Genomic DNA, 25,673 nt, shown 5'->3' on the forward strand with positions numbered 1-25,673 from the left:
AGGAGCCTCACTGTGCCAAGATTCAGTGACATGGTGCCAAGTACCTAGACCAGGCTGTGTCTGAAAGAACCCTAAGTGGTCTTTATTTTTAACAGTGTCCATGTGGACCCTCTCATTTTTGCAAGGGTCCCCATCCCTGGCACCCCCCCCCCCACCCAGTTCAGGGCAGCAGAAGAGGACTTCTGTCTCCGCTGCTCTGCTCCTTGGCTCACAAATGTCTCTTTAGAGGGTGGGCAGCAGGTTACACTCACACAGGGACATTTGGTACTTCCCCCATTTCACTCCACCTGCAAGCTCCAATATTTCCTCTCCTTAGAAATAATTGCCTGTGGTGCTAACAGACTGAGAATCCCATTGCAGCTGCGTATTTCCTCTGTCCAGCCATCAGCTCTCAGAATCTCAGTTTTCTCATCTGTGAAACGGGAGTAGTGAAAACAAGATGCTCACAGGTTGCCCGAGAATGATCGTGCGGGGTGGGGGGGGGGGAGGTGTTCCCGCCCCTCACCCAGGGCGGCCCCAGGCACCCTGAAGCCAAGTCCAGCGGGCGGGCGGCCCAGGGGCGGGCCAGGATGGGCCGGGGCCAAGGCCGGGGCAAGGTTTGGGGGCGGGCCCAGGGCGGGCTAGGCGGCGAGCACCGGTGGGCGGTAGCGCGGCTTCGCGTCACAGCGCCGGGCGGCGGTGGAGGGGAGATGCGGCTCTTGGCGCTGGCCACTGCCGTGTTGCTGGTGTGGGCTTCGGCCCCGGGTAAGCACCACAGATGGGCGGCAGCTGCCGGGTGTCCGGCGGGTGAGGGGCGGCTGGGGCTCGGGGCTTGGGCCTGGAGAGGAGGCAGGGCAGCCTCCAGGCCTCCCTCTCCTTGTGCGCGCTAGCGGCCGGGTCTGTGCTGTCCCTGTCGCCACGCGGATGCCTGCTAGAGGCCTTGGCTGCGCCTTCTCCCCACTTTTTTCCTCCTTGGCCAGGACCCTGGCACTCCACAGAGAAGCTCAGAACACCCAGCCCCCTTTCAAGGGTCAGATCTCTCAGTAGATTTAAACCGGAAAGCGCGAGCCCTAGTTGTTGGTTTGTTTTTTTCCTCCACAGTACGTACAACTGTTAGCGGGTGGTTAGTCTGGGCAGCAACTTCCCCTAACTCCCTTTGTACATTCCTTGGAGGGGCTGGATCTCCCTGGCTAGCTTTGGGTCTGGGGACGTATATACTTGGGCCATTTGTGATGACCAGGCCTGGTGAGATAGGGTATCCAATAGCTGGATGAAGCGGGACCATTTACATAACACCCTGCCTTAGGGAAAGCCTCTGCCCGCACAGCTGGCTTTCATTTGGGGGTTTATGCCCTCACTTCCAAGTTGATGAAGAATTTTCTCTCCTTATTCCTCAGGGCCCTGCCTGCCTGCCCCAGAGCTGAAAGAGCCATGCTGGCTAGAATAATAGTAAAAATAAGTGTATCAATGGCCGTCAGGTTTCCGGGGAGCCACCTGGGTTCCAAGTGTTGTGCTATACAGTTATCTCATTTATTCACAGCACTACTTCAAAATAATAATGACAAGAGCAAATATTTGTATATTCAGGTACAAACATTAACTCAGTTAAACTTGTCAATAATCTTTGAGGGAGGTGCTGTTATTGTCCCCAGTTTGAAGATGAAGAAACTGAGGCAGAGGCCCATGTGTTGACTTGCCTTAAGTCATGAGGTGTATAAGTGGTGGAGCTGGGATTTGAACCCAGGAAGCCTGGCTCTAGACTCTGTGCTCATACTGTTGCCATTGTTTTGTAAACAAAAATGCTGATGCTCAGAGTTACGTAATTTTCCAGGGGTGACCCAGCTACCAAGTGGTAGAGCTGGCCTTTGAGCTAGCTAGCATAGATCAGAATCTGAGGAATGACTTGGATCATCATGGTGGGAAGAAATCCACCCATTGTCCCTGGCTACCAGAGCAATGGGGTTTCTAGTGAACCTGAAATCAGCACTGTGGGACATGTTCCTTTTAGGGCTATCACTGTCTTGACTGACAAAGGCTGCAGGTTTGACTGTGATAGTTGGGCCTGGCCCCTCTGGTGGCCTGTGTGAAGTAGCCAGCAGCTAATTGGATGCAAGAGGGCACAGGGGTCTTTGTCCCCAGGCTCCATGACCACCTTCCTAATCTTCGGTGCTGTCAGAGAGGGCACCCTCAGAGAGGCATTTTGAGGGTCAAGGACATTCTCATGTTCCAGGAGACATCAGCTGAAATTCAGGATTCCTTACAGCCCGCTCTGGCTGTGACCAAGGCCATAGCTCAGGTAATGATAATGATGACAGCTCCTGCTTGGCAACACTCATCATGTGCTACCCACTCTTCTGTGGTGTTTCACCTGTGACTCCTTGTCACCATCCCCCAAGGCAGAGCCTGGCGGAGACACTTTATACATAAGTCTGGACTCTTAACCCTTGAACTTTTCTACCTCTCTATTTTGGGGCAGACCAGGACCTTAGCAATCACCTGGTCCCACCTCTCATTTTACAGCAAACCAAGGGGCAAAGTATTTAGTAGAAGCCAAACTGTGGTACAAAGTGCTGGTTGAGAGTTGGCTCTGAAGCTGATGGCCTAAGTTTAATTCCAGCTCTGCCATGTTCTATGGCAGTTTGCACAAGCGGCTTAGCCTTTCTGGGCCTCACCCCTCTTGTCTGTAAATGGGGATAAACACAGTATAAGGGTAAATTGGGAAAATACATTTAAAGTGCTTATATTGTACTTGACATGAAGTTCACGTCCAGCAAATGTTATGTTAGCCTTTATCACTGGTCGAAGCCATATGTTTGTCCTGGGTGAGAGCTCTTTTCAGGTGGTGGGCTTATTATGATTGCATCAGCACTTGTGCTTGGTGCTTCATCCTAGTGCCATAGGTTTTCAACGAATACAGTTGTATTATTTTCAGAGATTTACTTGTCATGAATTCAGACTAACCATTTAATGAGAAGGAGATTTTTGCTGTTGAGTGGTACACACAATTTGCATTCCTTATAAACATAGAGGCACCTGGCTCTCTGAAATGAGTGGGGCAAGGCTCCTCAGGACAGAAAAGAAGTGCAGGGCACAAAGCCACTAGCACATCACTGGCTAGGTTAGAAGAGAAGGACTCAGGCTGTGCCCACCTCTGCTGTCAGTCAAGGCCGGTGCCTTGTTTCTGCTGTAAGTCCCACATTTGCCAGCATCTGGAAGTTGCTGCCCTCCCCTTATGAGGAGAGGTTGTGTGCTAGATGAGTAGTACTATTTGACTACACTGATGTCCTTTAGGTATTTTCTGAGCTGTTAGAAAACATTATCCAAATAGGAACAAGAGGGTTATACCCCATCAATCTTACCCACAGGAATTCAGTGTTTGCTTACAGCCAGAACCAGATATATAATTTGTGGGATCCTGTACAAAATAAAAATGTGGGGCTCCCTACTCAGAAATTATTAAGATGTCCAGAGAATGACAGAAAAGATCAAACCAAATGGGGGGCCCCCTGTGTAACTGTAAGACACACACCAAGGTGCCCACCCTACTCATGGTCAGTGTGTATGTCACTTTTTATCGTCCCTACCTGCTCAGTTCTCAGGGCATGCAAACTATTATCGATATTTTAAAGTTAGTTTCATGCTAGAGCTTTATACTCACCATGTAAGGGATTACTTTCCCATTCTTCAGATGAAGAAACTGAGGCTCTGAGGGAATTACTCCTAATAGAACCAGGTTTCCAACTTGGCTGACTCTTTGCCTAGCCCCAATAAGCCACTGGGATGTCCTGGAGCCATGAACAACCCAGTGCCCAGACCACATGGGGTAACCAGGGCTCCCAAGTAATGGAGCCTGTGCTTGAAGGAATAAGGTTCCCTTCAGCAGTGTCCTGTCCTTCTCTGTTTGCATCAGTCTCTTCCCTGCACCCTTTAAGAACTGACCTTGGAGGCCCAGACTGGGGTGGAAAATCCTCTCCTGAAATCCATCTGCCGATCCAGGTGGCTGCATGGGCCATGGGGCAGTGGACTTCACTAGATCAGGGGGTGTCAAGCTCATTTTTACCAGGGGCCACATCAGTCTTGCAGTTGCCTTCAAAGGACCAAATGTAATTTTAGGTCTGTATAAATGTAACTACTCCTTAACAGTTAAGCAAGAGCTCGGTGTTGCTGCTGGGTAGAAACAAGGTGCTGGGCTGGATAAAACAAGGTGGAGGGCCAAATATGGCCCTCGGGCCTTGTGTTTGCCACCTGTGCACTAGAGGATGCTGATTTCTCTATTTCCAGCTTGTGCTAGATGGCTCCTGCCTCAGGGTCTTTGCACAGGTGGGGCCTTCTCCCAGGAGAGTGATTCCTTCAGCTTCCCTGAGTTTTGTGTCATTAAGTCCAACTCATTCTTCATCTCATGGTCACCTCCCCAGGTTCTCTCCCCTGACCCCTAGACTATGTCAGGATCCTGCCCTGATTTGTGTAATCCCTGTACCTTGTCTCTGCAGTGTATTATATTACTTGTTGTCACATACTCCTATCTTTTTCCTGATGAACAGCTGCCTTTCCCACTGGGATGAAGGCTCTATGAAATTAGGAATGCCATCTTTTTCTTCACACAGTGCCGAGCACATGGTTGCTGTTCAGCAAGTATGTGTTGACTGGTTAAGTGTACAAAGCATAAACTGGGGCATAGGCTAGGGGAAATGGGAACTCTGAATGTGGAGGTTCCCCCAGGGTCACAAAGCAAAATATTTAGTTCTTTTCTGGTCCAAACTTTGACAGTTTTCCCTCCTAGGCCAGAAGAGGGGAGACTCTGCCCTTCCTGAGATTACTTCCTTACCTTACCAGGTGTAGGAGGGTCTGGTGACACCCATCCTCTCCTGTCCTATAGCTGGCTTGGCCTGGGATTGCTGGGCTTCCTTCATGACCTGCAGGGTGTGTAGGCTCTATTCTTCAGACCGAGATAGAGAAGGGAAAGGCCTAGACACCAAAGATACCACTTGACTCTATCAGCTTTGCCTTTGCTCTCTGTAGTCCTGCTGTGTTCTCTCCTGAGCCACATGAGTCCTGGTGACTGCAGTGGAGAAGATGTGTGTGGTTCTCACCTAGTATGTAACTAAGCATCCAGGTCAGTTAACCTTGGCCAGGCACTGGCTCCCCACATGAATCATTTCACCTTCTACAGTGTCTCCTCACCACCACACACATGAGCTGTGTCTCCTTGGTTTAGGTTAGGCATCTCTGTGCCTAGGGGAGCATGTTACCCTGGGGTGCCTGGCCTTCTGAGCAAGCTCATCACAGGCTTGGGAGTCCCCCACAATCCGAGAGCCTATGTTCTTTAGCAAAGCTTTAAGATTCCAAGGGCCTCTTGAGCATCACAGTTTCAATCACTCTTATTGAAAGTGAGTGTGACTGTCCGGATGGTGGCAGATATAGGGCTGAAATAAGCCTTCCTGTGAACAAGGTTACATTGGTTTACTAGGGCTGCCATAACGAAGTACCATAGACTGGTAGTTTAAACAACAGAAATGTATTTCTCACAGTCCTTGGGTGGTCTGAGATCAAGGTGCTGGCAAAATTGATTTCTTCTGAGGCCTTTCTCCTTGGCTTGTAGATGACCACTTTCTTTCTGTCTTCACATGGTCTGCCTTCTGTGTCCTAATCTCCTCTTCTTATAAGGATACAAATTGTGTTGGATTAGGGTCTATACTAATAGCCTCATTTTAACTTAATCACCCTTTTAAAGGCCCTTTCTCCAAGTACAGTCACATTCTGAGGTCTTGGGGGTTGGGATTCAGTATATGAATTTGGAGGGGACACAATTTAGCCCATATCAGAAGTTTTTGTGCTTCACTGGGAGAATTGTGCTGGAGCCCTTTGTGAGAGAACATGGGGATGAATGAAGGCAGAAAGGCATACAGGTACAGAGGAGGGGAGGGCTTATGTTGGGAAGATGGTTCAGTCCATTCCCTTCATGGGAACTGCTGACTCTTGGCCTGAGCTATGGAAGTGGAAGGGTTACTAGTTTGCTTCCAGGATTGAATCTGGCCTCCCTGGGGACCAGAGCACTTGGCACATTCTCTCACCATAAAAATCCCTCCTTCATGCAGTGTTAATAGAAGGAGACTGGAGTGTGGGGGCCCAGCCTTGCCCTCACCCACCCATATTGTTTTAATTTCCTGTCTTCCCCTTCTCCTTGCCTCCAGTGGGGAGCCCACCCTTGGGGGTGGGTGGAGCTGGACTTCAAATCTGGAGATCAGCTGATGCCTCTCTGCTGCTCTCTGCCTGTTGAACCCCTGTGTTGCTGTTAGAATGGGGTCAGCTTGGTGTTCTGGCTGTGTGGCTGCTCACCAGAGAACTCCCAACATGGAGGCCTTTTAGACAGGACCTTAACAGTCAGGGGAAATGTTCTTGGACTAATACGGCATTTGAGCAAAGTTCAGGCCAGGTGGGTGAGATGCAGGGGAGACAGATGCAGGGGAGACAGTTTCCCCCTTTTGTCCTGCATCATTGACTTGTGTTGACAGTGAGATTGTTAGAGATTGTTACTAGAAAGCATATAACATTCTCCAAATGACTCCCTAGACTACTTTGTCCTTTGTCACTGTAGATACGGAAGACCTCATTCTTGTCCACAAGCTACTTAGAGTCCATCTGATCATCAATCTTTTTCTTCTGAATTTGCTTCCATCTATTTTTTAAGGTAACAAAAGACTATCATAGTATGGTAAGCTGAATAGTGACCCCCCCCAAAATGTCTATGTCCTAATCCCTGAACCTGTAAATGTTACCTTATATGGCAAAGTGCACTTAATCATGTGATTAAATTAAGGGTCCTGAAGTATCCTGGTGAGCCTGGCTTCTAAGAGATGAGAAAGAAAATTAAAGAACATTGACCTTCAAGTCATATCTCTCAAGGTGTTCAGTTTGTTAAATCAGTGGTGGAAACCATACAAGAGGATGACCTTACTGGCTAATTTTTAATCCTCACCCAAGGATATATCTATTGATTTTAGAGAGGGGGGAGGGAGGGAAGAAGTAGGAGAGAAGAAAGAGAGAAAGAGAAAGAAAGAGAGAGGAACACTGATGTGAGAGAAACCTTGATTCATTGCCTTCCATACGCACCCTGACTGGGTATCAAGCATGCAACCTAGGTATGTGCTCTGACTGGGAATTGAACCTGGTGTACAGGATGACACTCCAAATAACTGAGCCATCTGGCCAGGGTAAGAATATTTTTATGTGGCAACCCCAACCCACCCTGAACATACACAGGGCCTCACCACGTTGACACAGCCTCTTCACAGCATAATACACAGATCTCCAATCTCTTTGTCATCCTTCCTTGCCTACTTGCAGCACTGACCTGAGTTCAGAGCTTTTGGTTACTCTGACCTCAGGCCCTGACCCCTTCAGATGACCAGATGACATTTAGGAGATATTTGTGGTTTAGGATGACCTGGGAGACCTGCTTAGGTAGTGGATTGGGCAGGGAATGGTGCTTCCTGGAGTTGTGCACTGGACTGCACAGGGGTAAGGATGTGGCTCTTGGGGACAAAACAGCCCTGCTTGGACAGAGAAGGTTCTGGGCGTCCTTTGTAATTTCTGGGTTTTGCAGGCCAGAGGAAGGGGCCACCTGGAAGCTTCAGGGCAGCCTGAGTGCCCTGTACAATCTGGAGGGTCAGCCCTTGAGATGAATGTAACTAAGAAACCAAAGGACAAGAAGTAGTGGACCAGGCCTGCAATGCTGGAGCATTTTGTGGATGACTGGGAGGTTTCCTCACCCCTCTCAGCCCCTGGGCTCATTCATCTTTATTCCTGCATGTCAGCCCTGAGTCCAAAGGGACTTAGAGCAAGAAACTGAGAAACCCCTGTGGTTCTAGCTCTCAGTACTCGTTAAATACATTCCTGACTAGTGCTGATAATCTGCTTTGGTGACAGCTGAACTAGAAACAGGGAAAGGTGCTTGGAAGGGCAGCTCCTGAACCCACAGCACTGCCCACTCATGCCTGTGGTAGAACTGGTCCAAGCAGGCCTTGGGGAGGTGGGTGGGGAGGGGTTGGCGAGGGCTGGAAATTCGTAAGAGATTCCAATTTTTATGTGAAATATTGTATCCTCAATTTTAAGCATCAGCAATTAATTTAAACAAATTAAAAAATACCTTTGGGCCTGGTGGTCAGTGCCATTCTGTGTGGATGGGACCATTTCATAGGAGAAGACATGTGCTCCCACAGAGGGTCCCCCCAGAGGAGCCCTCCTTCTGGCCATCTTGAGGGCAAAGAGCAAGAATGGAGGGACTGGGATGGCCTAACTCTCTGTCTATGCAGATCACATTGGCTCCTGGAGAAAATACACACTGTGTCCACCTGTAGAAGAAGAGTGACCTTCCTCACTATCTTTCTTCATCTTTTTTCTGCAGAGGTCTGTGGGGCCCTCAATGTTACCGTGTCCCCAGGACCTGTGGTTGACTACCTGGAGGGGGAAAATGCCACTCTTCTCTGCCACATCTCCCAGAAGAGGTGGAAGGACAGCTTGCTGGCTGTGCGCTGGTTTTTTGCACGTTCCAACACCCAGGAAACCTTGATGGTTAAGATGACCAAGCTCAGGGTGGTGCAGTACTATGGGAATTTCAGCCGCAGCTCCTACCGGCAGCGGCTGCGCCTTCTGGAGGAGAGGCATGGGGTACTCTACACGCTCTCTGTTTTGACCCTCCGACCAGCTGATCAAGGGCATTATGTCTGCAAAGTTCAGGAAATCAGTAAGTACAAGAATAAGTGGACAGCCTGGTCCAACGGCTCTTCAGAGACAGAAATTAGAGGTAAGCACATCCGCTGCTCGGAACAGGGCATGGGGATAGGTCAGTGGGCCTCCCTGAAGGGGCCGGGCAGCTTCCAGGATGATTGTGCTAGGTTAGAGCACATCTTCTCAGCCTCTAAGAACCACAGCCATAAGGAGCCAGGTCATGCACTGAGGACAGATTGTTTTGTGGGCTGACGTTTTTGGTAGATGTGAAAGCAAGGAGAGAAAGAAGCAAGAGCCTGGCCCCATGCTGCCCAGCCTGCCCCAGAGCAAAACCTCCTTCACATTTGAAAGCTGGGACTGACTGGATACTTTACCTTGAGCTCAGGTTTGAGAGCCTGGATTACTTTGGCCTTTGAGTGCCAGGCGTACACAGAGGAGGTACGCATTGAGAGGTCCTGATGTCAGTTGCCAGGCCTCAGAACAGGGAAGACTGCTGACTCTGATCTGTTGCCCAAAGATCATTGAGAAATTCACCTGAAAGTGGGCAAAGGACCAGAAGTAGCCCTTCCAACTGGAGACAGACAGGAGGTGTATTGGGCCTCATTCTGGCATATCTTAGCTACCAAGTGCCATACTTGAGGGTTATTATTATCACAAATGTTCTATTCAAGACACCTCTCACAATTTTAATAAGACTTCCTGACGCAGACACCAGCCTACAGTGTCTGCAGTGTCATGGATGAGACATGAGACATTCACATAGACTACCTAGTCCTGTGTGGAGGAAAAGGGACAGCATGGCTACCTTCTTAAGGGGAGGGCACCTCGGAGCGGCCTGGCCACTCTCTCAAAGGAGAGCATGCTGATCCTTCCCTTCACAGGGTTTTTACTAGCTTTTAATTTGCCCAGGAATATAGGTGAAGTTCATTAATCATTGTCAGGCAGTTAGGATCACACAATAGATAACATACAAAGAACTCTGAGGGCCTATTCTGAGTCAGGGTCTGTTAGCTAAAGGGCCACAAAACTCTGGGAAGCAAACTCATTCCTGCCTGGACCTTTATCATTTAATTAAGAGCATTTTTAGTGAAGTAGGTTTCACAGGAATTTATGTATTCTTTCTCAGGCCTGATCACCCGGGGAACCCGCCCTTTCCAGCACAGTCTGCACTGCCCTCTGTCATTGTTTTAGGCTTAAGTCAGGCAGGGGAAGTAAGGCAGTCCAAGGGATAGTCAGAGCTTCTTGCAGGTATGAATGAGGACTCAGGCTTTGTCAAAGCCAAGGGGTGAGGGTCCATTACCCCCTTTCTCGATAGCCCCCCAAGTCCTTCCCTGGGGCCTCATGTGATCTGCCTATCTTAGGTCATTCCCCCCTTGGGGAATCTTACCCGCCATTGGCTAACTGATCAAGCATTGGGGCCCAGTTATGAAAAGAGGACCAGAAGTGGCGCTCCTGCCAGGGAGATAAGCTTTGTCTCCTTAGTGGTTTCTGGTCCAAAGGTTGCTCACTCAGCCTTAGCCATGGGGGGTTACAGCTCCTGAAGCCAGGCAGGGTGGTTCCCAACAACTCATTTATTGCTAAAATTACATCTCAGATTGCTTTGAATTTGGTCTGTCACAGGAGCAAGGAGATCATAAAGTAAAGCTGATAGTCCTAAACATGAAAAAAAAGAACCTAATTTTGTTATATACATGTAGTACAATATTAAAGGCATTAATGATCTTTTGATAAGCTTTTTTCAAAGGATAAAACTCAGTTGTGAAAGGTATTTTTAGTATCCTACATAAATAAGGGATATGTTAATATAAATATTTACATGGATAGTCATTAAGCAGCCTACCTTTGTCCTTGGAAATGTTCTTAAGCACAGAATGATATATTAATCCAAAATGTTATCATTTTTTATTTTAAGCAACTTAATTCAAGAGAATAAATGACTATTAGTATAAATATACTCATATATTTTGGCACAGAAAACATAAGGCTGGGAAGGGAATCCATTCTGCATATCACTTGGCTCTGAAACATACGATTGTATATATGTCCTTTTTATTTTTACATCATAGTATATTCTGGAGCCATACATTAAGTGTACTGGCAGTAAATCTGCCAATTAGAATGGTCCAATTAGAATAGATAAAAAGGTTCCCTACATTCAAGTGAGTGCAGTCATCTAGTGTATTAAAGTGAATCTACTTTTGAGGGGTGAAGTGGGTTCCTTTCAGAACATTTGGGTGTCCTTGTTCTGAGGTAGTTCCTAAGTGTTCAGAGAGATTAAAAATCTGCCCCTGCTTCTTTTATCCTGCTCACTTTATTCCCTTCTCTTTGCCTTCCCTCCATTTTCCTCATCTTCCTTCCTCCCCTTCTCAAAATCCCCTTTCTCTTCTCACTCTTCTTCTCCTCCTATCCCCTTACCCTCCCCTTTCTCCCCTCCTCCTCTTGCCTTTCCTCACTTACTGTTTCTTTTGCTCTTCTTTCTTCTGTTGCTATCTGGGGATCACTCCCCTAACCCATTCTCTCCCCTGGAGGTGGTTTTAAGTCTCCAAGGACCTGAGCCTCCCCTGCGATACCTGGCCTACCTCAGAGCTTCCTGTTTTACACAATTCCTCAGCTTCTGGGCTGGACCATGGGTTTCTCATGAGAAGCTTCAAAACCTTAGGAATCAATGACCATATCTCTAGAAGGGTCCACTTAGGCTTCTGGGAGTCTACTGTAAGGGATTAAGGAAAGGTAACCCAAAGTGAATGACCTGAAAGCAGACAGGCTTGTTTAGGTTGTAGCCTATCTGCATAGAGCTGAGGGGAGTATGTGGAGGCTTGGCTTCTGTCCTTCCTGGGCCAGGCTGGGGACAGACCTGTGACTCCAGCCTCCCAGGATATCTTTCCCCAGGCCCTTTGCCTCATTCATCTCCAAGGGCCTTGTTTTCCTAACTCTATACCTGAGTAGTTATTATAAGGAAAACAGGAGCAAAAAATAACAACACAATGAAAAATTCTGTGGAAAGATGCATTTGGCTTGGAATGTTAAACAGAAACAGCATGAAATGGGAAAAGTTGGCGTTTGTGCTGCCTGTCCCTACCAGAACCAGTAAGTAGAGAGAAGAAGAATTGAATCTTTAGGGGTGCTTTATTCAGGTGGCTGGTGATCTGAGAAGACAGCAGGTTATGTTCCCTAAAAGACTGGATTACATTTCATTTCAAGCTGACCTTTCTTATAAGTATAAAAAAGTGTAGGTAAGGGGTTTGGGATTCAGCAAAAGTTATTCAGATAAAAGCTGCAGTTCGGCAATTTTCCTAGCAGCCTTTCATTTGTTGAATTCAGGTGGACTTCTCTCCCTGGAGCACAATGGCTCAGATACCATCTTGATTGCTTTCAGTCCTTCTGGGGCACAAAGTTTGAATTGCTTATGGTCTCCTGAAGTCAGGGTGGGTTATACCTTCAGTTCCTAACATGATAGCTTTTTATATGCATTAATAACTAAGCTTATTAGCTATAGAATTTAAAACTAAACATTTTCTAAATCTTAAGTTCCCTCAGTAAGAGGTGTTTCTGAATAGAAAGCCTTTTCCCCTGGGCTCCATGGCTTACTCACTTTTTCTGCATGCCCACTCTGCTCTCCTCCTTCCCATGGGCTTCTCAAGTCATTCACGGAGAGAGGAACTGGCTTTTCTTGGGGATTCTTTCTAACACTACCCACCTCCAACCCACTATGGACTATTCTGTTGTCCTTGCAATGTTATTAATGTGAGATGAAATTGCTTGTCTTTCCCTGTAAACTTCCAGAAAGACTGGTGGTCTCTTTTTGCTGTTGCAAACAGAGGTTGACTTGTACTGATGCAGTTAAGGGATGGTTCTTGGCGTGGCAAGTGTCAGAGCAGTGTTGGCTCTTTTGATTTACCCTGATTTCCACGTGTTGGTTGTTTTCTATTGCAAAAATAATATAGTCCAATTAGAGAAAATATGGAAAAATACAGAAATGACTTGCAATCTCTCCACCCAGTCATAACTTATCATTTCATTATAAATCCTTTCAGACATTTTTATGCACATAAAAATTAAAAACCTAATTCCACTTATACCACAAATACCATTTTGGGACTTGCTTTTCTCACATTACTAAATAATATGCACATTTTCTTATGTTAAACATGCTTCCTTAACCTACTTTTAATGGTGGAATAATATTCCATGATGTGGATGTACCACAATTTAGCTTCCTGGTTATTGTCACTAAAGTTGTTCTACTACCTTGTTAGTAAATCTTTACTAATGTTCCTGTCCTTAGAATAAAATCCTGGAAATAAGATTGCAGGGCCTACTGGTATAGTCAAGTTAAAGACTGATACATTTAAAGAGTCAAATTGGCCTCTATAGTAAGGAATTTATAATACTGACCAGCATTGAAAATACCTTTTTTGCATGGATTGTCTACATAATACATACTTTTGGGGATGATGATGATGATCTGTATACAACAGACTGTCAATAAGTACTTGACGAATGAATGAAATGCTCTTGGTGGATAATGTCACCCTCTCTTGGAGGCCTTAACCCTTTTTCCTTTGGACTATTCCAATTGTACATCTTATTTAAGGTCCCTCATCCACCCTTCCTCCTCCATGAGGGTATCTTTGTGTGTGCTAGCTCTTGGAGACCTCTTCCACCTAAGGCATCATGTAACTTTTGTTTTTAGCACTGTTTACACAACATAGTGTAGTCACACCAATATTTTTGTAAGCTGCTGTGACACAGGCATTATGTAAAAAATATTATATGTAAAAGATTCAAACACTGCCACAATTAAAATGTGAGAGTCTGCATTTCCCATGTTTACGCCCCAATATCCCACTTCCACTGCCATCCCCAGAGATAATCATTGCCAATGATTTGGTTTAGATCTTTCAAGTCCCTCTCCTATTGGCATTCATCTGTACTCACACCAATATTTTTAACACTACATTTAATGCTTTATAAGCATTGTTGGTGATATTATTTGCACTTTTTTTCATTGATGTTACATAGCAAGGCAATACCAAACTATATCCTGTCATTCCCCAGTGATGAAAACTTAGGAAACTTCCCATATTTCATTTACACAACCAGTGCTTCAGTGAACATCCTTATATACATTTCCCAGTGTTTCTGTTGGTGAGATTTCTGGAAAGAGAATTGCTGGGCCTAAGACTATGCCTATTTAAAGTTTTAATAGACAAGGCTAAGATGCTCTCCTAAAAGACTTTACAAATTTATACTCTGACCATCATTGCATAATGGATCTATTTCCCTGAAGCTTCATTAACAATGGATATTATTAATCTTTTCCATTATTTATCACAATGATGGGAAAATAATATTTAATTGTTTTAATTTTGATTATTCAATACAATACAATTTAATTTAAATTATTGTATTCAATTAGTAGTGAGGTTGTACATCTCATCATATGTTAATTGACTATTATTGGAGGAAAGCCCCAAAAGTGTAAATTCAGGATCAATTACAAATAAATGACATGTAGCCTTATTCAAATTCATAAGAGCTTTAATAGGAGAAACTTACATACATGGGCAAAGCAGCTACTTGCTCCCAGTGGCTGGGAAAAAGTTCATACACTTCCTAGGACAGGGTCTTTGTTTTATAGGGAGTTAATAATAAAACTATATTGTGGGTGGTCATATAGACTAGCAATCCCCAACCTTTTTGGCACCAGGGACTGGTTTCCTAGAAGACAGTTTTTCCATAGATGGGGATGGGGGGTGGTGGAGGGAGACAGGAGGTGGAGCTCAGGGTGTAATATGAGGGAAGCTTCACTTGCTTGCCTGCAGCTTACCTCTGGTGGGGGGCAGGAATTTATTTATTTATTTATTTATTTACTTATTTTAGAGAGAGAGAGAGAGGAGTGGGGTGGGGGGAGACACAGAGAGAGAGGGAAACATCGATTTGTTGTTTCTCTTATGGATGCATTCATTCATTGGTTGCTTCTTGTATATGCCCTTACCAGGGATTGAACTCTCAACCTTGGTATATCAGAATGATGCTCTAACCAACTGAACTATCCAGCCAGGGCAACAGTGCATTTCTAAGTTAACAGATAACATCAGACAGTTACCCGTACTCTATACATTTGTTAACCTCCTTCCTCTAGTATAACATTTATCTTTGGGCAGCATTCTGGCTTTCTGGATATTTAGCCAAACCTGAGGCTACAGAGAGTTAAATAGTCACAGAATGTTAAACAGAGTCCAACATTTCCCAGACGCTTTTACTGCTGGAGCAACATTGCATCTCTGAATTCCATTACAACTGTTTTAAATTTTTCTTCTCTCAATTGCCTGTCCATAACCTTTGCCTATTTTTCAAATGGTTGCTATCTGTCTGTCTGTCTATCTATCTATCTATATTTCTGATTATTCATTTGTTAGCTGTTACATATGGTGCAAATTTTTCTTATTTGTTACTTGCCTTTACCCTTTATTTATTTATTTATTTATTTTTTGCCATGTAGAAAATTTTACATTTTCAGCATATTTATGCAGTTGAAGTTGCCATTTTTTCCTATATGCTATTCTTTTCTTTTCTAGTTATATTTTATTATTGAGATATAGTTTATTTTCAACAAATTGCACATGGTACTTTGGTTTTATATCTTGTCCAGGAAGGTATTTCCCACCCAAAGCTTATAAAACTTTTTTCCATATTTGTCTTTAATGTTTTCAAAAAAAGTTTCACTCCTTTATCTATTTGGAGTCCATTTTTATATAAGGCGTGGAGTAGCTAATTCACTTTTTGTTACCAAATGGCTGTTCTATTGTCCTTACATTATTTATTGATCAAATAAAATTTCCCTGGTTTGAAATGCCACATTTTTCATAAGCTAAATTCCTACATTTAAATGTAGACTCTACCTACCTCACCAATATAGTACTATTTTAATTATTATAGAATAGGGCAAGTCTCATTATTATTCTTTAAATAAATGCTTTTGCTTATTCATATACATTTAGTTTTTCAGGTGATCTTACCTAGTTTTAAAAATTATGTTAGAGTTTGACTTTATTGGGATTTAATTGACTTTATAAATTACATTGGGTGGGCATATACATCTTATGATTTATGATTTATCTTTATGATTTTAAATTTTCCTATCCAGGGACCTGTTGTGTTTCTTCATGCATTCAGGGTTTGTCTGTTTGTTTTGTAAATATATTTAAGTAAAGAGTTCTTCACATAAGTCTTAACATTTTTATTGTGTTTATTTCTAGTTTTTTATCCTTGTAATTAAAATCTATCTCTTTTATGCACATGCACACAAACACACATGGATCTCTTTTAAATTGGTTATTCCCTGTTTATAGAAAAGTTGTTGACTTTTATTCAGCAACATAATAAGTTATCCTACTTTTTTAAAAATTGAATGTGTCAGGGTGATATTGATTAATAAAATTATGTGGTTTTCAGGGATACAGTTCTGTAATACATCTTCTATATATTGTATTGTGTCTTTACCACCCCAAATAAAGTGGCCTTCCATCACCATTTATTCTTCTTCTACCCTCTCTTACCTCCTCCTAATCCCCTTTCCCTCTGGCAATCACCAAACCATTATTTGACTGACTATGAGAGGTTTTTTTTTTCTTTTTTGCTTAAGTTTGCTTAACTCCTTCATCTTTTTTACCCAGCCTTCTCTCATGCTCACCTCTGACAGCTGTCAATCTGTTCACTGTGTCTATGAATCTTTCTATTTTTTTAGCTTATTTTGTTAATTAGATTCTACATAAAAGTGAAAATATAAGCTACAATATTTGTCTTTCTCTGACTGACTTACTTCACTTAGCATAATACTCTCCAGGTCCATCCATGCTGTCCCAAAAGTTAAGATTACCTTCTTTTTTACAGCCAAGTAGTATTTCATTATGCAAATGTGCAAGTGTACTATAGCTTTTTTATCCACTCATCTACTGATGGGCACATGGCTGCTTCCAAATCTTGGCTATTGTAAATAAGGCTTCAATGAACATAAGAGTGCATTTCTTTCAAATTAGTGTTCCATATTTCTTTGGATATATTCCCAGAAGTAGGATCACTGGGTCATAAGGAAGTTCCATTTTTAGTTCTTTCAAGAAACTCCATACTGCTTTTGATGGTGACTGTACCAATCTACATTCCCACCAACAGTGAAGTAGGGTTCCCTGGTCTCTGCATCCTCACTAATGCTTATTGTTTTTGATTTATTGATGATAGCCATTTTAGCAGGTGTGTGGTGGTATCTTGTTGTGGTTTTAATTTGCATTTCTCTCATGATTAGTTCAATGTTAGTGAATTGAACATCTTCTCATATGTCTATTGGCCATCTGTATGTCCTCTTTGGAGAAGTGTTTATTCAGGTCCTTTGTCCATTTTAAAATTGGAATTATTTTTAGTCCTTACCCAAGGATATGTTTATTGATTTTAGAGAAAGAGGAAGAGAGAGAGAGACAGGCAGAGAGAGAAAGAGAGAGAGAGAGAAATGAGGGAGAAGCATCCACTGGTTGCCTCCCATACACATCTCAACTGAGGATCGATAACCTAAGTGTGTGCCCTGACCAGGGATCGAACCCACAACCTGTGGTACACAGGAAGATGCTTGAAAGAACTGAGCCACTGGCCAGGGTGGATTGTTTGTTTTATTGGTGGTGAGTTTTATAAGCCCTGCGTAAATTTTGAATATTAAACCCCTATTGGATGTATCAGTGAATATGTTCTCCCATTCACTGTTGTCTTTTCTTTGTGTTGATGGTTTTCTTTGTTGTGCAAAAACCTTTTAGTTTGATGTAGTCCCATTTGTTTCATTTTCTTCTGTTTCCCTTGCCTAAGGAGTTATATCAGGAAAAAATATTGTTATGAAAAATTCTGAGATTTTACTGTCTAGGTTTTCTTCTAGGATTTTTATGGTTTTAAGTCTACATTTAAGTCTTTAATTCATTTTGAGTGTATTCTTGTGTATGGTGTATGAAAGTGGTCTAGTTTCACTTTTTTTGTACATTATCTGTCCAATTTTCCCAACCCTGTTTATTGAATAGGCATTCTTTACCTTATTGTATGTTCCTGCATCCTTTGTCAAATATTAATTCACCATAATAATGTGGGTTTATTTTGGATTCTCTATTCTGTTTGATTGATTTATATGTCTGTTTTTATGTCAATACTATGCTGTTTAGATTACGATAGTCTTATAGTATAGTTTCACGTCAAGTAGCATGATTCTTCCAACTTCGTTCTTTTTCAAGGTCACTGTTGCTATTCAGGACCTTTTGTGGTTCCATATAATTTTTTTTGAATATCTGTTCTAGTTCTGTGAAAAATGCCTTTGTATCTTGATAGAAATCACATTGAATTTATAGGTTGCTTTGTGTAGGATGGACATTTTTAATGAGGTTAATTCTTCCTATCCATAAACACAGTATATGCTTCCACTTATTTGTATTTTCTTCAGTTTCTTTCCTCAGTGTCTTATAATGTTCTGAGTAAATATCTTTCATATCATTGGTTAAATTTATTCCCAGGTACTTTATTTTTTGATGCAATTATAAATGGGATTGTTTCCTTAGTTTCCCTTTCTGATAGGGTTCTATGAATACAGTATTATATCATCTGTAAATAATAGCTGTTTTACTTTTTCCTTTTTAGTTTGGATGCCTGTTATTTCTTCTCCTTGTCTGATTGCTGTGGCTAGGACTTCCAGTACTCTGTTGAATAAGAGTGGTGAAAGCAGATATCCTTTTCTTAAGGGAAATGTTTGTAGTTTTTGCCCATTGAGTATAAGGTTGGCTGTGGGTTTGCCATGCATGGCCTTTATTGTGTTGAGATATGTTCTGTTTGTTTCCAGTGTGCTGAGAGTTTTTATCATAAATGGATCCTGGATTTTATCAGATGTCTTTCCTGCATCTATTAATATAATCACATGATTTTTATTTTTCATTTGTTTATGTGGTATATCACACTTACTGATTTGTGGATATTGTACCATCTTTGCATGCTGGGAATAAATTTCACTTGATCATGGTATATGATCATTTTAGTGTATTAGTGGATCTGGTTTGCTAATATTTTGTTGAGGATTTTAGCATTTATATTCAACAGGGATATTTATGATCTATTGTGTCATTTAAGGCTGCTGTTTCCTTGTTGATTTTCTGTCTGGAAGACCTATCCATTGATGTCAATGGGGTGTTACACTTTCCTCTTGTGACAATATTACTCTTGATCTCTACCTTTATTTCCATCAAGACTTGCTTTATATATTTAGGTGCTCCTATGTTGGGTACATATATGTTTACAAGGGTTATATCCTCTTGTTGGATTGCTCTTTTATTATTATGTAGTGTCCTTCTTTGTCTCTTACTATAGCCTTGTTTTAAAGTCTATTTTGTCAGGTGTAAGTATTGCTACCCCAGCATTTCAGAATTTCCATTTGCATAAAATATCTTTTTCTATCCCTTTATTTTTGGTCTGTGTGTATCTTTCATTCTGAGGTAGGTCTCTTTTAGACAGTGTATATGTGGTTTTTGCTTTCTTATCCATTATGTTACCTTATGTCTTGTGATTGGAAACATTTCTGCCATTTAAGTTTAAAGTGATTATTAATAATAGGTATGCATTTATTGCCATTTATTCTTTTGACTCTGTTCCTCTGTATTTTCTTTCTTCTTCTTAAAGCAGACCCTTTAACATTTCTCATAATACTGGTTTGGTAGTAACAAACTCCTTTACCTTTTCTTGTCTGGGAAGCTCTTTATTTCTTTTTCAGTTTTTGAATGGTAGCCTTGCTGGGTAAAGTAATCTTAGTTGTAGGTCCTTACTTTTCATCTCTTTAAGTATTTCATGCCAATTCCTTCTGGTGTGAAATGTTTCTATTTTGATATCAACTGACAGTCTATGGGAGATCCCTTTTAGGCAACTAACTGTTTTTCTCTTGCTGCTTTTATGATTTGCTCTTTGTCTTTAACCTTTATCATTTTAATTATGATATGTCTTTGAATGGGCTTCTTTGGGATCATCTTGTTTATGACTCCCTGCTCTTCCTGGACTTGTGTGTCATTTAGGGAAGTTCTTAGTTATTGTTTCTTCAAATAGTTTCTTGATTGTTTGCTTGTTCTCTTCACTTTCTGGTACTCCTATGATATGAATGTTGGCTTACTTCATGTTGTCTCAAATGTCCTTAAACTATCCTCATTTTTAAAAGTTACTGTTATTTTTTGCTCCTCTGATTGGGTGTTTTTTCTACCTTCTATATTGGTGATTCAGTCCTTTTCTTCATCCAACCTACTGTTTATTCCTTCTAGTGTACTCTTCATTTCAAATCTTGTATTATTCATTTCTGACTTTCTAAAATGGTTGCTTTGTTCTTTTTCATGTTATAGTTCTCTGAGTTCCTTGTAGTTCTCACTAAATTCCTTGAGCATTCTTACAACCAATATTTTGAACTCTATGTCTGGTTAGTTTTTGTTTCCATTATACTTATCTCTTTTTCTGGAGATTTCTCCTATTATTTCCTCCTGGATATGTCTCTTTGTCTCCCTATCTATGCTGTTATTTTGTGTTTGTTTCTATGTATTAGGTAGATCTGCTATGACTCCCACTCTTGGTATGGTGGCCTTATGTAGTAGGTATCCTGTCGGACCCTGTGGTGAAATCTCCTTTATAACTTGTTCTGGTTGCTCCATATAAGGAATAAAGGAATGACCCTTGTGTGGGTTATGTGGGTCCTCCTGTTATAATTGAGTCCTAATTGCTATTAGTCTGTTCCTGTGTGGTGTCAACCCTCAGGCTGGCTGTGAACATCAGTTCCAATCACAGTGTGCAAGCTACTGTGCAGGTGCTGACTACAAGTGTGGAGTTCTCCTCAGCAGGGTCTGGTGCCTTCTGAGATCTTCCTTTGGGTATGCTACTTGTGAAGCATATTTAATCCTTATCTGATATTGTCTGAAGCTGACCACTGGGTATTGGTTCTGGGACTTTTGAGGAGGGACTCTTCTGCAGACCAGTGTCAGAAGCTGCCTGTGACTGGCCATGAGCAACCTGTTTGGAGATACAAAACAATCCGCAGTGTATGGCTGCCTCTGCTGGGCCTGGGTATGTGTGGGAAGGATCTGGCTGTACACCAAGGCCAGCTTTTACCGGCAGCAGGCCCAGAGGCAGGTCAGCAAAAGTCCCAAAGGGTCCTGAGATCCACCTCTATCTGCCTCAGCCTTCTGGCTGCCTGTTAGACTCAGCTATTGAAAGAGCCTTTGGCAGTACTTGAGTTGCATGAGATAGGTTCTCAGGGAGTCAGCAGGTAGGGATGACTGGTTTTCCCGAGAATGATACATGGAAACTTGTTTCCAGTGCTTGGTCTGGGATCATTCTGGGTATAACAAGTCTAGGTGCTACCTGCTGGGTGCTTGCTTACCTTTGTGGTGGAGTAGGGTCTCAGGAGAGTTGTTAGTGTGAAGCCAGCAGAATTTATCAGTCCCTAACAGAAAAAGATTTGGCTGTGTGAAGGGAAGGCTCTGTACATGTACAGCATGCAGGGGAAAAATTTCTTCTATTCTAGAGTTACACCACTCAGTCTGCTCCAAAGTCTTCCAGGAACTTGATTTCAGTAGGGAGTTGGGAGAGGGGGAGTAGCTGATCAGGCTTAGGGGATCTAGATGTTATGTGGGTGCCTCTTCCTAGCTCTGGTGCTTTGGTCTGGGGAACCTGGTGTGTGCTTGAGACTCCATACTTCTTGGGATGACCTTTATATCTGAGATATCCCTGCAGCATCTCAGCTGCCACCCATGGGAGTGGAGCAAGTCCTTTTTGCATGTCAGCTCTTCTTACCAGTCTTGATGTGGCTCCTTCTACCAATCCTTGGTTATAAGACTTCTCTTCAGCCAGTTTTCGGTTGGCTATTTAGGATACTTGATCTATATTTTTGTTGTAATACCAGTTTGGTCTTGGGAGGAGGTGAATGTATCTTCCACCTATTCTGAGGTCATCTTGGATCTCCTCTATCTCACTTTTTGTTTGCATGTAGTCTTTTTTAGTTGCTTCTCAGTGATATCTGCAAATTTATATCTCATTACTTTTTCTTACCTTAGTATGTTGGCCAGCACTTTACAGGTAGTGAGTCATCTCTTGTTGTTGAAGTACTAGGAATTTTAACTTTAGCACTTGAGCTTTTATCTTGACCAATTTTGCCATTTAGCTCACATGGCTACTGTTAGAGACTGCCAATTACTTTACTAAAAAGCCAGCTTTGAGATATCCATTTTTTTTCATTATCCCACTAGTAAACCTATCAGAAAAGCAATTGAGATTGGCCTGACAATGTCTCTTAGTAATGTACTTTTTCCTTTTTTAATTTCTTAAAACCTGCATTTATAAATCTATTCTAAAGAAATGAGCTATTGAGCCATAAAAGGATATTAAGGAAACTTAAATTCATGTTACTAAGTGAAAGAAGCCAAACTGGAAAAGCTCTCCAACTGTGTGATGGCAACTCTATGGCATTTTAGAAAAGGAAAACTTTGGAGACATTAAAAAGATTAGTGGTTGCCAGGGTTGGGTAGGAGGGAGAGATGAATAGGTAGGGAGCACATATGATTTTTACAGCAGTGACAACATTCTGTATGATATTATAATGGTGGATGCATGTCATTAATAATTTGTCCAAATGCATGGAATGTACAACACTAAGAGTAAACCCTAATGTAAACTATGGACCTTGCGTGATGTGGATGTGTTAGTGTAGGTTCATTGATGATAACAATTGTACCATTCTGGTGGGGAATACTGATAGTGTGGGAGTCTATGCATGTGTAGGATATATGAGAAATCTCTGTACCTTTCCCTCAATTTTGCTCTTAACCTAAAATTTCTCTTAAAAAATCAAGTCTTAATAATAAAGAAAATCCATTCTAGAAATCTGTCATGGATAGATGAAAAGTCCTATAGCCTATAGTTTTAAAACCTAGTTTTCTACTTTTTTTTTTTTAATCAAGGAACTTGCATGCCTTTTGCCTTTTGGCACTTTTTGCATTTTCCAAGACATCTCATTTTTCCTTAGTTGGAATTCTTTTTGATCCAGGAATGATCACTTCAGAAAGGTCCCAAGTTCTTCTCTGAGGAGAAGGAGATGAGAATGTCAATGAGCCCACCAGCTGCAAAGGTCATTACTGGGGAAGCTCACTTGCCTGGTTGTTGAGTAAATTAAACTCATGAGTATTATTGGGGTGCCACAACTAAATTATCATGAACATTGATTACAATTTAGCATTTTAAAGTTTTTTGTATATATTACTATGGAGTCAAGTCTATTACTACAATACTAGTCCTTATTACTCATACTTTGCTTAGCTCTTTGGGGTGGAAGAGAAAAGGATAAATTAAAGGGATGTCCAGGGAATTGGGCATAACTTGCAGCCTGTTATATTCATGCTGTGTAACTCAGATCATGGCTCCTGACAAATCCAGCTCATTAGTTCTGTGCTTTTAAAATGCTTTGCCAACATCATGCAAAGTAGAAGAAATGAACAAAAACCTAGGAATAAAACAAATAACCAGCCCACCTCAATATCAGCAGTATTCTTTGCTTTACTTTTCTCTTTATATTTTTGAGTTTCCTCCCAAACAGGGTTAGTCTTAAGCATGTGTGTATGTGTGACAAAGGAAAACCAATAGCAAATTATTGGGGAAAAACCTTATACTAATGAATGAATTTGTCATGGCTTTTTCCTGAGGACACCCCTAAAAGTGTTTGACTAAGAAACACAGGATGTAGCAATTTGGAGTACAGCATACATAGCCATTTGATGTGTTAAATATGAAAAGTATTAAGGTATGATGGAAAATGATTTTGATGAATGGGGAAGTGTTAAATTGGGGTTTACGTGAAAGCTCAGTGTAGGTTTGTGTGAGACTGCAGCAGGGGGTTTGGCAATAGGGTTATTGTTGCTGGTTGGCACAAAATGAAATGATAAATAATGTAGAATGTATATATATTATGACCCTCTAGATGACAATGGAGTCATATTTGGCTTACTTTAGAGAGACTGTCATGCCAGATGAACTTGTCAATGTCATTTTTATTACCCAAAGTAGAAGAAAAGGTACAGAATGTCACACAGATCCTTTATTTGCTTGTGCCATGCGTCCCTTTCACTGAGTGAAAGCCCAGCCTGCAGGAAAATGGATTGACATGTCCTAAGTGACACATGGCATTGAACCCTCTAGAGAAATTTCCAGTGGAAACCAAGGGGGTCAATGTTGGGTTTCATTTCATTTAATTGTTTTATCAATGACATTGAAAAAGGAGCATACTGTACCCTAATGAACTTTACAGAAAATACAAAATTGGCAAATGTTCTTAATGTTAGCGAGGAGTAAAACATAATAAAAATGAATCCAGAGAGGTAAGAAATATGGGCAGGAAATAACAGAATGAGATTCAATTTGGAAAATGGCAAAGTAATACATGTGGGGAAAATGGATTGCAGGCACTGTTGGGTAGTCAACAGGAGGCTAAGAGGCTATCTCTGTGAAGGGACTTTGGTGATAATGGTGGTGAATTAGATGTGCATCTGCAATGTGATATGTCAGCACAAACAGCTGGTGTCATTTCCATCCATGTACAAATTGTCCTGGTGTCCCTGAGAAGAACAGTAATTGTGTCAAGTGTAGTGAGCTGGTGAGACGGTAATGCAGAATACACAGTTCGTTTTGGGAACCTCATAGATAGAAAAAGATAGATTCAAACTACAGAAGAGTGTCAAAAATGATAAGGAAATGAGTGGCAGCCTTCAAAGCCATAATAAGTTCAGCCAAGGAAGCTTTGGTTGGCTCAGTAAAGAAATTGAACTGAAAAATAATATTGCCTAGAGTTCAGCAGTTCTTGGTGGATTCATTTGCTCCTTCACTCAGTGGACCTTTGTTTAGCACCTGCTCTGTTCCAAGCCCTTGCTATGCTGGAAACTTGGGGACATATACATGGATTTGTTCATAGGGGTGGCAGATGCATAAACAGATATGATGTCACCATGTAAATGCAATGATAAACATGCAAATATCATGGGATCATATACGAGGGCCCCTAGGCTGAGGGAGAAGGTAGTGCTTACACTGACACCAGCATTTAGGTAGGGCAGGGAATGGGAAGGAGAGGCATCTCAGTATGCTCAGTATGTGAGGGCCCTACAACAGTGTGTCAGGACTCCTGGAGACTAAGCTGAGAGGAAGAGGCAGCTATGGGTAACTAGGGGAAGGAGGCAGGGATGATGGTGGAAGGGCTTACGCCAAATATGAAGGAATTTACACTTGATTTTGTAGGCCAGTATTGTCAACCTTGCCTACTGATAAGCATCACCAGGGCCACTGTTAGCATGAAGACTCCTAAACCCCTGCCCAGGAGATTCTGGTCTTTTTGGTCCAGGATGGAATTTGAATATTTAATATGCGGTCCAGGTGATTTTATCATTAGGAAGTTTGAGGAATCTCTGCTTTAGGCTGCAAAGCATTTAAAGTCTTTTGTTAGGTCCCTCTCTTGACTGCTTAGGACATAGATCTGGAGGCACCATACAAGAGGGTGAGGAGGAAGTGTCTTTTGTAGTTATTCAGGCTTGACATGATAGAGGACTAAATTTGGAAGTAGGAATGGAGAGACACTAAGAGATCAAATGAGGAGATTTTAGGATTGACTGGATGTGGGCAAGGGAGAGAGATTTGGGGTGACAGTCAAGGTGGTGTCCATAGCAGAAATAGGGACCACAAGAGAAGGAGCCACTCCAGAGGTGAAGTTTAGGGTTGAGAGTGATGTGGCAGGAGGCCATCCTGCACTGATGTCCAGTTGGCACATAGACACATTGGATGATGCCTCTGTCTGATCTGGCTAGTAAGAGCTGATTTCTGAGTCAGAGAGGTGAAAGCATGGGGGTGTGTGAGATCCCCAATGGGCAGGGCCAAAAAAGGAG

At 42.3% G+C, this 25,673-nt stretch overlaps 1 protein-coding gene across 1 annotated transcript in view; it reads left to right on the forward strand.

Moving 5' to 3' along the window:
* The first annotated feature begins 646 nt into the window (after window positions 1-646).
* The window catches only part of VSTM4 (V-set and transmembrane domain containing 4), a 108,567-nt gene continuing 83,540 nt past the window's right edge, over window positions 647-25,673 (forward strand). The window contains exons 1-2 of the mRNA XM_028512271.2: window positions 647-744; window positions 8,384-8,782. Coding sequence (XP_028368072.1) covers window positions 690-744; window positions 8,384-8,782 — 454 coding nt within the window. The 5' untranslated portion in view covers window positions 647-689. The remainder of the gene's footprint in view (window positions 745-8,383; window positions 8,783-25,673) is intronic.

This window comes from Phyllostomus discolor, chromosome 5, assembly GCF_004126475.2.
Source record: "Phyllostomus discolor isolate MPI-MPIP mPhyDis1 chromosome 5, mPhyDis1.pri.v3, whole genome shotgun sequence".
Lineage (NCBI taxonomy): Eukaryota > Metazoa > Chordata > Mammalia > Chiroptera > Phyllostomidae > Phyllostomus > Phyllostomus discolor.